The sequence below is a fragment of the Myxine glutinosa genome, chromosome 3 (assembly GCF_964187855.1).
Source record: "Myxine glutinosa chromosome 3, kmMyxGlut1.1, whole genome shotgun sequence".
In the NCBI taxonomy this organism is placed as follows: domain Eukaryota; kingdom Metazoa; phylum Chordata; class Myxini; order Myxiniformes; family Myxinidae; genus Myxine; species Myxine glutinosa.
Window position 1 is genome coordinate 18,235,826 of NC_136263.1, and position 16,186 is coordinate 18,252,011.

Below are 16,186 nucleotides of genomic sequence, written 5' to 3' on the forward strand. Positions count from 1 at the left end.
TGCTGTCAGATGCCCAAGCTTGTTGAACTTTGCCAACAAAGTATTGCATCATCTTTATTATTTATTATTCTTGAGCACAGAGAAAATGTGCTTCGTGGAACACGAGGTTGAAATTGTGTTTTAGGTGGTCTTGTACCCGTTGCCCAACAACAACCCCGATTCTGCCCTGGCATGCAGGCTGGTGGTTTGTGAGTGGTATAGATGAGCAGGGATGGGTGCCGGCCTCCTTCCTCGAGCCTCACAAAGAGATGCGTGGCAGTCCACCAAGTAGAAAGGCAACCGATGGTAAGCTTCCCGCACGCTCTCATCCTATTCTGGTCATTGAACTTGGCACAATGCCACATGTGATTGGTTCCTGAAAGCAACATTTCGTGACGTTCTGCAGAGCATGACTTGGAACGGGAGTGTAAGGTGCGGTAGGACACAATTTGAAAGGCCTACAAGTGCAAATCTTTTCCCACCATAACCAAATGATATGTACCAACTTTTCCTTCCTGATTGTCCATCACCAGACCCCCTTCGAATGAATCTGCTCTGCTCCCATTGCCTCGGGCCTCATATAAGGGCCCTCTTTCATCACCAATCCTGCATATCCCAATCAACATTGCTTCCTTGCATTCAAATCAGATTCTGCTTGTGATTTTATTTATTTGTTGGCAGGGTGCTAAATAAAAGTGAAGGAGTAAATCACCAAATTACAGCTTTTCATGGGGAAAAAAAAACCAGGCCTTAGGATGCATGGTCAGAGGAGTCAGGTACCCATGCTTCCTTTTTGGCAAATACAGTACCTACTCCTTCCCTGCCAAACATGGCTATCACTTTTTATTTCTCTCTCTCTTTCATGCTCATCCTTGCTCCCCATCCCTGTCCTTCCCAACTCTGCCACATCCCTTTGATGCCCAGTCGCTAAGCGACGGAGGCCTCACCTGAAGCGGCTCGACCGGCGATGGACCTTGGGCGGCTTCACAAACCGACAGGCGAGCCGAGGTGACTCCAGAAGGCCTTGGGTGGAGGGTAGCGTGGAGATGATGCTTTAGATGGGAAACGGAGGACATATCTCGTTAACCTTTCCTCAATGAAAAGGTTGACCTCTTGCTTTGCTGTAATTAATGGTAAATTTGGGTGAAATATGCAGTTCATCAGATGTTTTCCTTGGTGAGGTTAATGGTTTGGAGTTTATTTCGGTTGGAAAAGGTCAGTAAAGATATTTTGGTCCTCAATGCCAAAAACAAATCCATAATCCTTAAATGAGTCAAAAATCGAGGGCGCACCACCCAAATGGTCATGCTACTGAACCGCAAGAACACACTTTCCCACCACTCTCCCTTTTCTTGTGCTTAGCAACCCCCTCCCCTTTACTTTTGCCTGCGCCCCCCGGTTTCCTGCTTCTCGCCATTGCCTCGCTTGCTCTTTCCTTTCTTTTTTCGAGGGGGGGGTGGGGGGGAGGTTCAAATCAAACCCATATGTGTGTGCGTGCTTGTTATCTTGGGTAACGCCATGCCTGTAACACTGTGAGGTTCACCCTGCTTGCAGGGCTCGGATGGAGGGACGTGGCTTCTCGTCTGGAAGTCTTGTGCTGATTGTCCAGCAACTTGTCACACACACTACCAATTTTAGCTGCCATGGCCTGTTGGATTGTTTCTCTTCCCACTCCCTTGCCCCTTTCTTTGTTTCAATGCCTATGTCCGTGACACCTTTCCATGCAGGTAGGCACCGCATTTCTCCAGAGTTATCTTAGCCCGGAGTGGTAAACCTCAAACTGCTTTCAGCTCTTTTGTCCTCGAGGGATAACCCGAGAGCCTTCTCAAAAGTCACCCTTTAGCTTGTGGCCTCAGGATCGTCTTCGTCGGCCTGTTTTCAGTCCATGCAGGACGAAGGCTTTCCTCGGCTAGTGGGGGTATTGGCATACTCGCCACGCTTGCCAAGTGTGGGTGGGTGTGACAGAGTTGGAACAGGAATTTGTAATTTGTTTAGGTGGCTGCCTATGGCTCTCCTACTCTTCATGAAATACACCATGGGGTATTTAACATCCACCAATTTCCAGTGCTGGCACACTGGTCGTCCGGCTTAACATCCGATCTGAGAGATGGCACGCATATTGATCGTTCGTCTGCGAACAGCAGGATGAGAATTCCTAATTGAATCGGGATTTGAACCCAGGATAGACAGCTCAGAGGATTATCCTGCTCAGAGGTTTATCCTGCTCAGAGGATTATCCTGCTCAGAGGATTATCCTGCTCAGAGTGTTATCCTGCTCAGAGGTTTATCCTGCTCAGAGGGTTATCCTGATCAGAGGATTATCCTGCTCAGAGGGTTATCCTGCTCAGAGGGTTATCCTGCTCAGAGGGTTATCCTGCTCAGGCTCAGAGGATTATCCTGCTCAGAGGGTTATCCTGCTCAGAGGCTCAGAGGGTTAACCTGCTCAGAGGCTCAGAGGGTTAACCTGCTCAGAGGCTCAGAGGGTTATCCTGCTCAGAGGCTCAGAGGGTTATCCTGCTCAGAGGCTCAGAGGGTTATCCTGCTCAGAGGCTCAGAGGGTTATCCTGCTCAGAGGCTCAGAGGGTTATCCTGCTCAGAGGCTCAGAGGGTTATCCTGCTCAGAGGCTCATCCTGCTCAGAGGGTTATCCTGCTCAGAGGGTTATCCTGCTCAGAGGGTTATCCTGCTCAGAGGGTTATCCTGCTCAGAGGATTATCCTGCTCAGAGGCTGAGGATTATCCTGCTCAGAGGCTGAGGATTATCCTGCTCAGAGGCTCTGAGGATTATCCTGCTCAGAGACTCTGAGGATTATCCTGCTCAGGCTCTGAGGATTATCCTGCTCAGGCTCTGAGGCTTATCCTGCTCAGGCTCTGAGGCTTATCCTGCTCAGAGGCTCTGAGGCTTATCCTGCTCAGAGGCTCTGAGGATTTATCCTGCTCAGAGGCTCTGAGGATTTATCCTGCTCAGAGGCTCTGAGGATTATCCTGCTCAGAGGCTCTGAGGGTTATCCTGCTCGGGCTCTGAGGCTTTTTCCTGCTGAGGCTCTGAGGTTTTTCCTGCTCAGAGGCTCTGAGGCTTTTTCCTGCTCAGAGGCTCTGAGGATTTTTCCTGCTCAGAGGCTCTGAGGGTTTTTCCTGCTCAGAGGCTCTGAGGCTTTTTCCTGCTCAGAGGCTCTGAGGCTTTTTCCTGCTCAGAGGCTCTGAGGCTTATCCTGCTCAGAGGCTCTGAGGATTATCCTGCTCAGAGGCTCTGAGGGTTATCCTGCTCAGAGGCTCAGAGGATTATCCTGCTCAAAGGCTGAGGATTATCCTGCTCAAAGGCTGAGGATTATACTGCTCAGAGGGTTATCCTGCTCAGAGGCTGAGGTTTATCCTGCTCAGAGGATTATCCTGCTCTGAGGTTGAGGATTATCCTGCTCAGAGGATTTATCCTGCTCTGAGGTTGAGGATTATCCTGCTCAGAGGATTTATCCTGCTCTGAGGTTGAGGATTATCCTGCTCAGAGGCTCAGAGGATTATCCTGCTCAGAGGCTCAGAGGGTTATCCTGCTCAGAGGGTTATCCTGCTCAGATGGTTATCCTGCTCAGAGGGTTATCCTGCTCAGAGGCTCAGAGGGTTATCCTGCTCAGAGGGTTATCCTGCTCAGAGGATTATCCTGCTCAGCAGCTCAGATGGTTATCCTGCTCAGAGGCTCAAAGGGTTATCCTGCTCAGAGGCTCAAAGGGTTATCCTGCTCAGAGGCTCAGTGGCTTATCCTGCTCAGAGGGTTATCCTGCTCAGAGGCTCAGAGGCTCAGAGGATTATCCTGCTCAGAGGCTCAGAGGGTTATCCTGCTCAGAGGCTCAGAGGCTTATCCTGCTCAGAGGCTCAGAGGTTTATCCTGCTCAGAGGTTTATCCTGCTCAGAGGTTTATCCTGCTCAGAGGATTATCCTGCTCAGAGGATTATCCTGCTCAGAGGATTATCCTGCTCAGAGGCTGAGGATTATCCTGCTCAGAGGCTCAGAGGATTATCCTGCTCAGAGGCTCAGAGGATTATCCTGCTCAGAGGCTGAGGATTATCCTGCTCAGAGGCTGAGGATTATCCTGCTCAGAGGCTGAGGATTATCCTGCTCAGAGGCTCAGAGGATTATCCTGCTCAGAGGATTATCCTGCTCAGAGGCTCAGAGGATTATCCTGCTCAGAGGCTGAGGATTATCCTGCTCAGAGGTTCAGAGGGTTATCCTGCTCAGAGGCTCAGAGGGTTATCCTGCTCAGAGGCTCAGAGGGTTATCCTGCTCAGAGGCTCAGAGGGTTAGCCTGCTCAGAGGCTCAGAGGGTTATCCTGCTCAGAGGCTCAGAGGGTTATCCTGCTCAGAGGCTCAGAGGGTTATCCTGCTCAGAGGCTCAGAGGATTTATCCTGCTCAGAGGCTCAGAGGGTTATCCTGCTCAGAGGCTCAGAGGGTTAACCTGCTCAGAGGCTCAGAGGGTTATCCTGCTCAGAGGCTCAGAGGGTTATCAGGCTCAGAGGGTTATCCTGCTCAGAGGCTCAGAGGGTTATCCTGCTCAGAGGCTCATCCTGCTCAGAGGCTCAGAGGATTATCCTGCTCAGAGGGTTATCCTGCTCAGAGGGTTATCCTGCTCAGAGGCTCAGAGGGTTATCCTGCTCAGAGGGTTATCCTGCTCAGAGGGTTATCCTGCTCAGAGGGTTATCCTGCTCAGAGGGTTATCCTGCTCAGAGGGTTATCCTGCTCAGAGGCTGAGGATTATCCTGCTCAGAGGCTGAGGATTATCCTGCTCAGAGGCTGAGGATTATCCTGCTCAGAGGCTCTGAGGATTATCCTGCTCAGGCTCTGAGGATAATCCTGCTCAGGCTCTGAGGCTTATCCTGCTCAGGCTCTGAGGCTTATCCTGCTCAGAGGCTCTGAGGCTTATCCTGCTCAGAGGCTCTGAGGATTTATCCTGCTCAGAGGCTCTGAGGATTTATCCTGCTCAGAGGCTCTGAGGATTTATCCTGCTCAGAGGCTCTGAGGGTTATCCTGCTCGGGCTCTGAGGCTTTTTCCTGCTGAGGCTCTGAGGTTTTTCCTGCTCAGAGGCTCTGAGGCTTTTTCCTGCTCAGAGGCTCTGAGGCTTTTTCCTGCTCAGAGGCTCTGAGGCTTTTTCCTGCTCAGAGGCTCTGAGGCTTTTTCCTGCTCAGAGGCTCTGAGGCTTTTTCCTGCTCAGAGGCTCTGAGGCTTATCCTGCTCAGAGGCTCTGAGGATTATCCTGCTCAGAGGCTCTGAGGGTTATCCTGCTCAGAGGGTTATCCTGCTCAGAGGCTCAGAGGATTATCCTGCTCAAAGGCTGAGGATTATCCTGCTCAAAGGCTGAGGATTATACTGCTCAGAGGGTTATCCTGCTCAGAGGCTGAGGATTATCCTGCTCAGAGGATTATCCTGCTCAGAGGTTTATCCTGCTCAGAGGTTTATCCTGCTCAGAGGATTATCCTGCTCTGAGGTTGAGGATTATCCTGCTCAGAGGATTTATCCTGCTCTGAGGTTGAGGATTATCCTGCTCAGAGGCTCAGAGGGTTATCCTGCTCAGAGGCTCAGAGGGTTATCCTGCTCAGAGGGTTATCCTGCTCAGAGGGTTATCCTGCTCAGAGGGTTATCCTGCTCAGAGGGTTATCCTGCTCAGAGGCTCAGAGGGTTATCCTGCTCAGAGGGTTATCCTGCTCAGCAGCTCAGATGGTTATCCTGCTCAGAGGCTCAAAGGGTTATCCTGCTCAGAGGCTCAAAGGGTTATCCTGCTCAGAGGCTCAAAGGGTTATCCTGCTCAGAGGCTCAGTGGATTATCCTGCTCAGAGGGTTATCCTGCTCAGAGGCTCAGAGGATTATCCTGCTCAGAGGCTCAGAGGGTTATCCTGCTCAGAGGCTCAGAGGCTTATCCTGCTCAGAGGCTTATCCTGCTCAGAGGCTCAGAGGCTTATCCTGCTCAGAGGCTCAGAGGCTTATCCTGCTCAGAGGCTCAGAGGTTTATCCTGCTCAGAGGCTCAGAGGTTTATCCTGCTCAGAGGTTTATCCTGCTCAGAGGTTTATCCTGCTCAGAGGTTTATCCTGCTCAGATGATTATCCTGCTCAGAGGCTGAGGATTATCCTGCTCAGAGGCTGAGGATTATCCTGCTCAGAGGCTCAGAGGATTATCCTGCTCAGAGGCTCAGAGGATTATCCTGCTCAGAGGCTCAGAGGATTATCCTGCTCAGAGGCTCAGAGGATTATCCTGCTCAGAGGCTGAGGATTATCCTGCTCAGAGGCTCAGAGGATTATCCTGCTCAGAGGCTCAGAGGATTATCCTGCTCAGAGGCTCAGAGGATTATCCTGCTCAGAGGCTGAGGATTATCCTGCTCAGAGGCTGAGGATTATCCTGCTCAGAGGCTGAGGATTATCCTGCTCAGCGGCTCAGAGGGTTATCCTGCTCATCAGTTGGTTATCCTAAAGTGACCTTGGGTTATAGACCTACAAAGAAAAGGGTCTATTTTCTTACCAGTGTTCAGTGTTGTTTGGTGGTTTTGTTGTGGAACTGAAACACAACACCTTGGTTTTAAATCTGCTGTAAAATTTGAGCTCAGCTTCTCCTGTTTGTTGTTCCCCACTGAGCATTTTGCTCATGATTCTGGGAACCTGGGTTTGAATCCCATATGTTGTTAATTTTTCCATCATCTCCTTGTCCTTGTAATACATGTTGAAGTCCACTTGTGTCGTTGTACTGCATGTGACCTTTGCACATGCTCATGCTCCTTCATGATCACTATTAAATAAATAATCTTTCAGTGTCTCCTGTTTATTTGATTCCAATTACATCTGCTCTTTTAGTGTTGAGCTAGTCCGGCCTGCACACCTCACCCTGTGGAATATGTCTCGCTAGCGAACTACAATCAACGTTACAAAAGCCGCTGTCACACATTGACGTTTTAGCCAGCGTATGCCGACGTATGAAAAATTTGGCGAATACGCTGGCACACGTCGAATACGTTATGGGTAAGTTTTGTATACGTTAAGAGCACGCTGGCATACGTCGTAGTACGCCGAGCTCGTCGACAAATTTCGTGCATGCACAAAATTTGTCGACGTATGCCAGCGTATGACTCACACCAGCACTCAATTTTGATACGTCGGCATACGCTGGCTAAATCGTCAAGGTGTGACGGGGGCTTTAGCTAATGTTTGGTGTTCTCTGTACTCTTGTTAGAGAGCTGGAGGCTTGTACTACGTGCTCTGTTGGTCTGAGTCAAGACCACTGATGTCTGCCATTGCTGAGGCCTCATCTGCATGATGCTTGCTTCTGATCTCTGCATGTCATTCATTTTTGAGCCATCTTTATCTCACATACTCGAGAGGGATGTTGATCGGTGGAGGGGGTGAGAGGGTGGTGGTGGTGGTTTTATGAAGTGAAAGATCCCTTGAGGGTGGTAGAGGGTTTGAAATTCTCCATTATTGTGCATTTCGTGGAGATGGCTCAATTTGCTTGTTCAACTCGTACTTTTTTCTTTCTTTCTTTCTTTCTTTTTTCCGATCCTTGATACACCAAGTGGATTTCTTAATTCTAACAGAAGGTTTTAGACTGAAATGCAAATGAAAGTGAAATAATCATTTTGAGGAATCACCAGGAAGTGTGACCAATTTATTGACAACACGGAGCTAGTTTTCAGCAGTTTGGTATCGCCTAGTTGAACGAGTCGCAATGTTTAATCCTTCATTCACTTGTGGTGTATCTGGGAATCTCATGCCAAAGTGTCCCGCATGCCCCAAGCTTTATCGATTTCCCCTTTTCTTTGTCCACACACAACCCGACGTGCTGACAGAAGTCTGTCAAAGAATAGCACTTTCATGGAGGACCTCTGGGTTTGTGCAAAGTACATTATGCGGTTGTCCATAATGGATTTTCTTGCATCGTTAGTGTCCTGCTGGCCAGTTGGGAGCATCTCCCTGTGTGTGCACAGCTGAGGTTCGCTGCATAGCACTGCAGCCATACACAGCACAGGACAAGGACGAGCTCAGCTTCGAGAAGGGAACTTCTCTGGATGTCCTGCAGCAGAACACCGAGGGCTGGTGGCTCGTCAGGTCAGTGTGCATACCAGTCGTGTCCCTATTCATTACCCTGCACACGCGAAGCTAAAAGTGGGGTTAAGCAATTGCTTCACTTCTGTCTGTTTCTGTCTGTCTGTCTGTCCAGAAACATCGGTTCATGATTGAGGAACAACTGGATTTCCATTGAATGTTATATGTTGAGCACGAATCGGAACATGAATCAGAAAACAAATCTGCAGCTTAGCAATACCTTGGCTCTGAATTTATCCGGATTGTGCAGGCACAGAACAGTGAAATAACGTTTTTTGTCTGTCTGCCTTTCTGGTGGTCAACCAAGATTGAAAATCATTCCAAACAGGAAACTTGCTGTTTTTAAGGACGTCATAAAGGACACAAACAACAGGCATGAAGAACTTGTGTAACGTGTTAAATAAGGGGGTGTAAAAGACGCTGCATCAACGGCGGTAAACTTTAAAAAAAAACATTTGTGCAGCCTTTTAAATTTATTTATTTCAATGGAATCATATACATGAACACTGTACTACACAAATCACCTTTTGGGCACTTTTTAAAAACCTTTCGTTTAGCAGTACTTGGACAAAACATTACAGCATTTGACATCTCGACCAATCAAATTTGCTACTCGCAGACCCCGCCCATGTCCATTTGTTTTTTCTCTTTTTTTTTTTTCTCAAGACCATGGGGTAAGGTGTTTTTTGAACTCTCTCGTGTCTAGTTTGTCAAGTGGTTGCTGTACAAGAAGTCCTGTTTCCAAGCCATCCAGCATTAAGACTTGCATGGCTTTGCAGCACCCTTCATTTTTGGCAGATAGTGACGAGAGATCCACTTGACAATAGTGATGTTTCTATAATGTTGCTGGAGCATTTTATCCGCTTTAATTTACCGACCAGCTGAATTTAGCAAAAAATAGTTTCAGGTTTGACCTGCAATTGGCACTTTTTAGGGGACCAAGCATGTAGAATTCAAACTTTGCATAATCGGGTCTGGGCTGCCATTGTCAATGACGTCGTCGCACCCTTGTCCAATTAGAATGGGGCGTCTTGGTCCCTAGGGCATCACTGCTCACAGTTTTAATTAGGGGACCAGGTATATAGACTGGGTCTCCTATTGTCATTAGACTTCTTATTATTCTTTCCGCCGAATTTTGTGGAAGCTGTAGCGTCGGCTCTGTTGCTTTGATTAAGTTGAAACTTTCCAGGATTGTTGGGGCCAATAAGAATTGATGCCATCTTTTTTTCTGAATTTTTTTTATTTTGCAATAACTCTAGCAACCAGCTTGGATTTAAGCGAAAAACTTCTAAAATCTTCTTCTCCATAACTGCAAATCCTATTCGATACGGTCTGGCACCCAGCTCTGCTCACCAAACTCTCCTCCTATGGTATCCATGAAAATCTCCACTCATGGCTTGTGGACTTCCTCTCTGGTCGAATGCAACGTGTGGCCCTGAATGGATTTCTCTCATCTCCCCTTCCTGTTCTGGGTGGAGTTCCCCAAGGTAGTGTTCTGGGCCCTGTGCTATTTCTGGTCTTCATCAATGATCTTCATCAATGATGGTCAGGATAATGTCGCGATACTTTGCGTTGCGTCATTCGTCAGGATAATCTCGCGGTATTTTCGTTTTCTTAAATTCTCCGTCACCTGTGTTCGTTAATTTCTCCAATTCCATCACGGATTTTCTCAACCCTTTCGCAAGACGACATGGTGTGGTGCTGACCGGGCCGCCGTGGTGTGGTGCTGACCAGGCCGCCGTGGTGTGGTGCTGACCAGGCTGACGTGGTGTGGTGCTGACCGGGCTGATGTGTGGTACTGACCTGGCCGACGTGGTGTGGTGCTGACCGGGCCGACGTGGTTTGGTTCTGACCGGGCCGACGTGGCGTGGTTCTGACCAGGCCGAAGTGGCGTGGCGTGGTTCTGACCAGGCCGACATGGCGTGGTGCTGACCGGGCCGACGTGGCGTGGTTCTGACCAGGCCGACATGGCGTGGCGTGGTTCTGACCAGGCCGACATGGCGTGGTGCTGACCAGGCCGCCGTGGTGTGGTGCTGACCAGGCTGACGTGGTGTGGTGCTGACCGGGCTGATGTGTGGTACTGACCTGGCCGACGTGGTGTGGTGCTGACCGGGCCGACGTGGTGTGGTTCTGACCGGGCCGACGTGGCGTGGTTCTGACCAGGCCGACGTGGCATGGTGTGGTGCTGACCGGGCCGACGTGGTGTGGTTCTGACCGGGCCGACGTGGTGTGGTTCTGACCGGGCCGACGTGGCGTGGTTCTGACCAGGCCGACGTGGCGTGGCGTGGTTCTGACCAGGCCGACATGGCGTGGTGCTGACCGGGCCGCTGTGGCGTGGTGCCGACGGGGGCCCCGCAGCCGTGATGCCAACCAACCCCCCCCCCCCTCTCCCCCCCCCCCCCCCCCCCCCCCCAGAATTTCCATGTTTTAAACGTTTCCCAGTGTGTACCCTGGATTAGAATAGGTATACCGTATCCCTGCGTGTCGTAAGAGACGACTAAGAGGGTTGGCGTCAGGAAGGGCATCCGGCCATAAAAACATTGCCTCAAAAAGAGAACCATGACAATTACAACTACATATGGGCAGGGTACAGCCCGAAGTGGAGATCGGTTTCTGAGGTTTGGGACATGGAATGTAGGGACAATGACAGGGAGGTCAGGAGAAGTGGTGGATGTATTGGTCAGAAGAAGAGTGGACATATGTTGTGTGCAAGAGGTGAGAATGGTGAAGGGTAGGCAGCGACAGAAATACAAGTTTGTGTGGCAAGGGTGCCTGGAGGGCATGAATGGTGTTGGTGTCCTGGTTTCTGAGGAGTTTGTAGATTGTGTGGTGAGTGTGACTAGAGTGAGTGATAGGTTGATGACGATGAAAATGATGATTGGAAAGCTCTTGGTGAACGTCATCTCGGGATATCCTCCGCAAGTTGGTCGGAGCGATGAAGAGAAGGACAAGTTCTGGTGTGCGATAGAGAATCTGATGGAAAACGTGAAAGTTGGGGAAGTTGTTGTGGTAGGAGGAGACCTAAATGGACATGTGGGAAGGAGTATGGATGGTTTTGAGGGAGTTCACGGGGGTTACGGATATGATGTCAGAAATGGAGAAGGTGAAAGGATTTTGGAGTTTGCTGATGTAGCTGATTTGTTGATTTGTAATACTCAGTTCCAGAAAGAGGATAATAAGCTTGTTACATACACGTCAGGTGGGTCGACGACAACCGTTGACTACCTGATGGTGCGTAGGCGAGATAGGGGGCACCTCCGGGACACAAAGGTGATCCCGGGGGAGGAGGCTGTTTCACAGCACCACTTGGTTGGCTGCGACATAAGGGTGAAAGGTGCGAGGAGAGCTCGGCGGGTGAAGTACCAACCGAGAATGAAGGTGTGGAGGTTGAAAGAGGTGACAGTAAGGGAGGCATTAAAAGAGAGGCTGAGTAGGGTAGAGGATGATGTGGTTGAGCTTGAAAGTGGTTGGATGTCAATGAAAGCTCGTCTGTTGGGAGCCGTTGGTGAGGTATGTGGATGGACAAAAGGACCACCAAGGCACTCGGAAACATGGTGGTGGGATGATGAAGTTGGAAAGAGGATTGACGAGAAGAGGAAGAGGTTCAAGGAGTGGCAGAAGGCGAAGGGTACGGGAGCAGAAACAGCAGAGCATGAAAGTTATAAGGCAGCCAAGAAGGCTGCAAAGAAAGAGGTAGCAAAGGCGCAGGAGGCATGTAGGAAAATGTTCGGAGAACGCTTGGATTCGGAAGAGGGTCAGAGAGCAGTATTCAGGATTGCAAAGCAGATAGCGAAAGAGAGGTGTGATGTGATGGGGGTGAGTTGCTTGAAAGATGAAGTGGGACAAATCGTTGTGGACCCAGATGGAATTAAAGGAAGATGGAAAAGATATATGGAAATGCTGTTGAATACAGAGAATGAATGGGATGGCAAGATAGAGAGTAACCCAGTTTTAGGACCGGCAGAGAAGACAACTGAGAAGGAAGTTGAGGAAATGATAAAAGCAATGAAGAGTAGAAAAGCGGGAGGGCCAACGGGAGTTGTGGGAGATATGTTGAAGGCAGCAGGAAGTTGGGGTGTGAAGAGAATGACAGAGATCTGTAATCTGGTGGTGAAAGAAGGCCGCATTCCAGTGGATTGGGAACTGAGTACCCTCGTCCCTCTATACAAGGGGAAAGGTGACCCTCTGGAGTGTGGCTCGTACCGAGCGATAAAGTTATTGGAGCATGGAATGAAGGTATTGGAAAGGGTGTTGGGGAGGAGGATAAGGAAGAAAGTGAAGATTGACGAAATGCAGTTTGGATTTATGCCAGGAAGAGGAACGACAGATGCGCTTTTCATTGTGAGGCAGTTGCAGGAGAAGTACAGGGATAAGAGGAAGAAATTGTTTCTTGAGTTTGTTGATCTGGAGAAAGCATTCGATAGGGTTCCACGCAAAGTATTGACATGGGCATTGAGGAAGTTAGGAGTGGAGGAATGGTTGATCAGAGTAGTGATGGCAATGTACAAAAGAGCGCGCACAGCTGTAAGGACGAAGGACGGGAACAGTGGTGAGTTTGAGGTGAAGGTGGGAGTGCATCAGGGGTCGGTACTAAGTCCACTACTATTTGTAGCTGTGATGGAGGTGCTGGCTCAGAACGTAAAGGAGGGTTTACCATGGGAGTTGTTGTATGCAGATGATCTGGTGTTGATTGCGGAAAGTATGGATGGACTGAAGGAAAAGATGAACAAGTGGAAGGAATGTATGGAGACAAAAGGTCTGAAGGTGAATATCGGAAAGACGAAGTTGATGGCAAGTGGTAAAGCATGTGGTGAGGAGGAAAGAACTGGGAAGTGGCCCTGTACTGTGTGCAGGAAGGGTGTCGGAGTGAACTCCATTCAATGTACAATGTGCGCTGAGTGGGTTCATCAAAAATGTAGTGATCTGAGAGGGTCATTAACCACTGTGGCAGCTACATTCAAATGTAAGGTGTGCACAGAGGGAGCTGCAGATAGAGGAAATGTTGAGTAGGATCTTGGAGACGGCGTGAAGCTGGAAGGTGTGAAAACATTTTGCTACCTCGGAGACATGCTGAATGGAGAAGGTGGATCAGACTCGGCAACGGCTGCTAGAGTGAGATGTGCATGGAAGAAGTTTCGGGAACTGAGTGGCGTGCTGATGAGGAGGGGAGTGTCGTTGAAGCTGAAGGGAAAGGTGTGTGCTGCATGTGTGAGAAGTGTTGTGATTTATGGGAGCGAGACATGGGTAATGAACGTAGAGCAGCAACGAAGCTTGGAAAGGGTGGAAATGCGAATGGTTCGATGGATGTGCGGAGTATCGTTGAGAGAGAGGAAGACAAATGATAAATTGCGAAAGATGATGGGAATAGAGCCTGTGATTGATGCTGTGAAGAGGAACAGGTTGAGATGGTTTGGTCATGTGTTGAAGAAGGATGAAGGTGACTGGTTGAGAAGAGTGGTGGAAATGAATGTAGAAGGAAGTAGAGGGCGGGGAAGACCGAGAAAGACTTGGCTAAAGATGGTGGAAGAAGAAATGCAGGCAAGGGGGTTAACAAGGAGAGATGCAGAAAATAGGGCAAGATGGAGAAGATTGTCATGGGGACCGCAAGGCTAACCCCCGCTCTAGCAGGGAAAATGGCCTTAAAATGCATGTTATTGTTGTTTGTATCAATGATCTCTCCGACTCTCTGGAAAATCCTCTCTATCTCTTTGCTGATGACTCCACTATCTGCCGCTCCATTCCTCTTCCCTCAGATCGGCTAATCCGCTAATTCACCCCAGATACTTTTTCTTTTTTCTTTTTTTAATTCCAACTTCTTTCCTGGAAGTCCTTGCAGTGTTCATATGTTTTATACCTCTACCACCTCCCCCAAAGCCCTCCCCCTCCCACATTTCTCCCGTTGTCCCTGCTCTCAAATGTTGTGTTTGTGTCCTTCCCCCTCTCTCCCCATCTTGTCTGCTGCTCCCCTTATTTTTTGTGTTTTGTCTGTCGGTTTGACTTTTTGTGTGATTAATGTTAGCTCTTTCACGAGCCTCGATCTTGTATACAAAAAAAAAAATCCTATTGATCCTATTGATTCAAATCCTATTGATTCGATTCATGTCAGGTTATGATTGACTAACCATGGGGCAAAACAGTTGCTCAAGATGACACCATCGGTTAAGTGGTTTGGCAGTTATGTTGAGGTAAAAAAAAAAAATTTCTCCGATTAACACGAAACATTTTTTGTGGCATCTACGCATCAATAAGACCTTGAATATATATGTATATTGTATGTATGTATGTATGTATATATATATATATATATATATATATATATATATATATATATATATATATATATATATATATGTGTATATATATGTATATATATGTATATATATATATATATATGTATATATATGTATATATATGTATGTGTATATATATATATGTATATGTATATGTATATATATATGTATATATATATGTATATATATATGTATATGTATATATATATGTATATATATATGTATATATATATGTATATGTATATATATATGTATATGTATATGTATATATATATGGATATATATATGTATATATATATATATATTTATATATATATATATTTATATATATATATATTTATATATATATATATTTATATATATATATATTTATATATATATATATTTATATATATATATATATATATATTTATTTATTTATATATATATATATATATATATATATTTATATATATATATATATATATATATATATATATATATATATATATATATATATATATACACGAGGGTATACACAGGGTGAGTCAAAAGTCGCCCCCGATTTCTATTTATTAACAATTATTTATCATTAACAATATTTATTATTAACAATTATTATTAACAACAACAACATTATTAACAACTATTAACAACAATTATACCCGACAATTATTAACAACATGACATCCCAGAAAGAATATGACAGCCGAAAAAACAGAAATCGGGCGCTACTTTTGACTCGCCCTGTATATGTATATATATATATATATATATATATATATATATATATATATATATATATATATATATATATATGTATATATATTGTTACAGACACGACTTTGATGTTAAAGTGGGCCGAGCGGAATGGCCGTCGTGTCCGCACAAATTACCCGACTATACTCGACGTTGACGAAGTCGCGCGATGCTGGCTCAATAAGGAAAAGAAGACACCCGGCTGGATTACAATAACACAATACGACACCAATGTTTCGATTCTCAAGTATATTCGTACGGAAAAGGTTAGATTACAGGGGCTAGAGGTATATTACAGGAAGACAGGCACTTAGACACACTCTTATATTAACCCCGGACAGACGACAGACACACGGGACAACGGCTGACTCACACGGGGGTTTGATGGCTAGGAAAGGCAGGATCGATGGCTCCAGGTCCTCCTGGGCTCGGGGCAGGGTACAGTACGGTCCGGTCCGGTCCAAAGATGCGGAAGGTTGCACAGCGCTCGAGGTGGTAACGTTCTTTCACAGGCGGGTTCTCTTCCTCTCAGCGGTCGTAGGCAACGTTCTTTCTCCAGCTAGGGGCGCATCTCACGTCACATCCGGCGCGTGGCCGCGTATATCCGGCGGGGAGTGACACGCCCTCGGCTCGTTAGCTCCGCCTCGTGGAATCGGCACGTTGCTTCTCATTGGGTGCGTGCGGGGGGTTTACCAGGCTCCGCCCTTGACGAGGAGCTGACAAGGAGCCCCTTCGTGGTAACCCCGTGGAGCGCATGGTCTGGAGCTAATCGAGCCGGTGTGAGGACGCATCCTCCCCCGCTCCGCCGCCATCTCCTCTGTTGTTGTTGTAATTGTTGGGGAAGAAGATGGAAGGAGGTATGGGAAAGGTCCTAAACTCACTACTGATGCCATATAATCACATTCTGGTGCAACGAAGAGTCATAATTAATGGAAACGAGGCCTTAACTGACATAGAATAAGAATAACTAGGAAGATGTCCGAAAGTTGTCTACGTGTGGTGCGGTGGACCTGGGCACGACATTTAATGGGGGAATAAGGGGAAGGTCGGCTCTACTGATTGTTATTTACATGCAATGGGACTAGGGAATGGGGGATTGGGGAAAG

At 47.4% G+C, this 16,186-nt stretch overlaps 1 protein-coding gene across 10 annotated transcripts in view; it reads left to right on the top strand.

Moving 5' to 3' along the window:
- The window catches only part of LOC137423796 (SH3 and PX domain-containing protein 2A), a 363,650-nt gene that overhangs the window by 283,798 nt on the left and 63,666 nt on the right, over positions 1 to 16,186 (top strand). For 8 of the 10 annotated variants that reach the window (XM_078773721.1, XM_078773722.1, XM_078773730.1 and 5 more), the window contains 3 exons: positions 178 to 285; positions 904 to 987; positions 7,935 to 8,055. In XM_078773721.1, the coding sequence (XP_078629847.1) occupies positions 178 to 285; positions 904 to 987; positions 7,935 to 8,055 (313 nt within the window). Of the gene's footprint in view, positions 1 to 177; positions 286 to 903; positions 988 to 7,891; positions 8,056 to 16,186 lie in introns of all 10 variants that reach the window. The other 2 variants (XM_078773723.1, XM_078773731.1) reach the window with 2 other exon arrangements.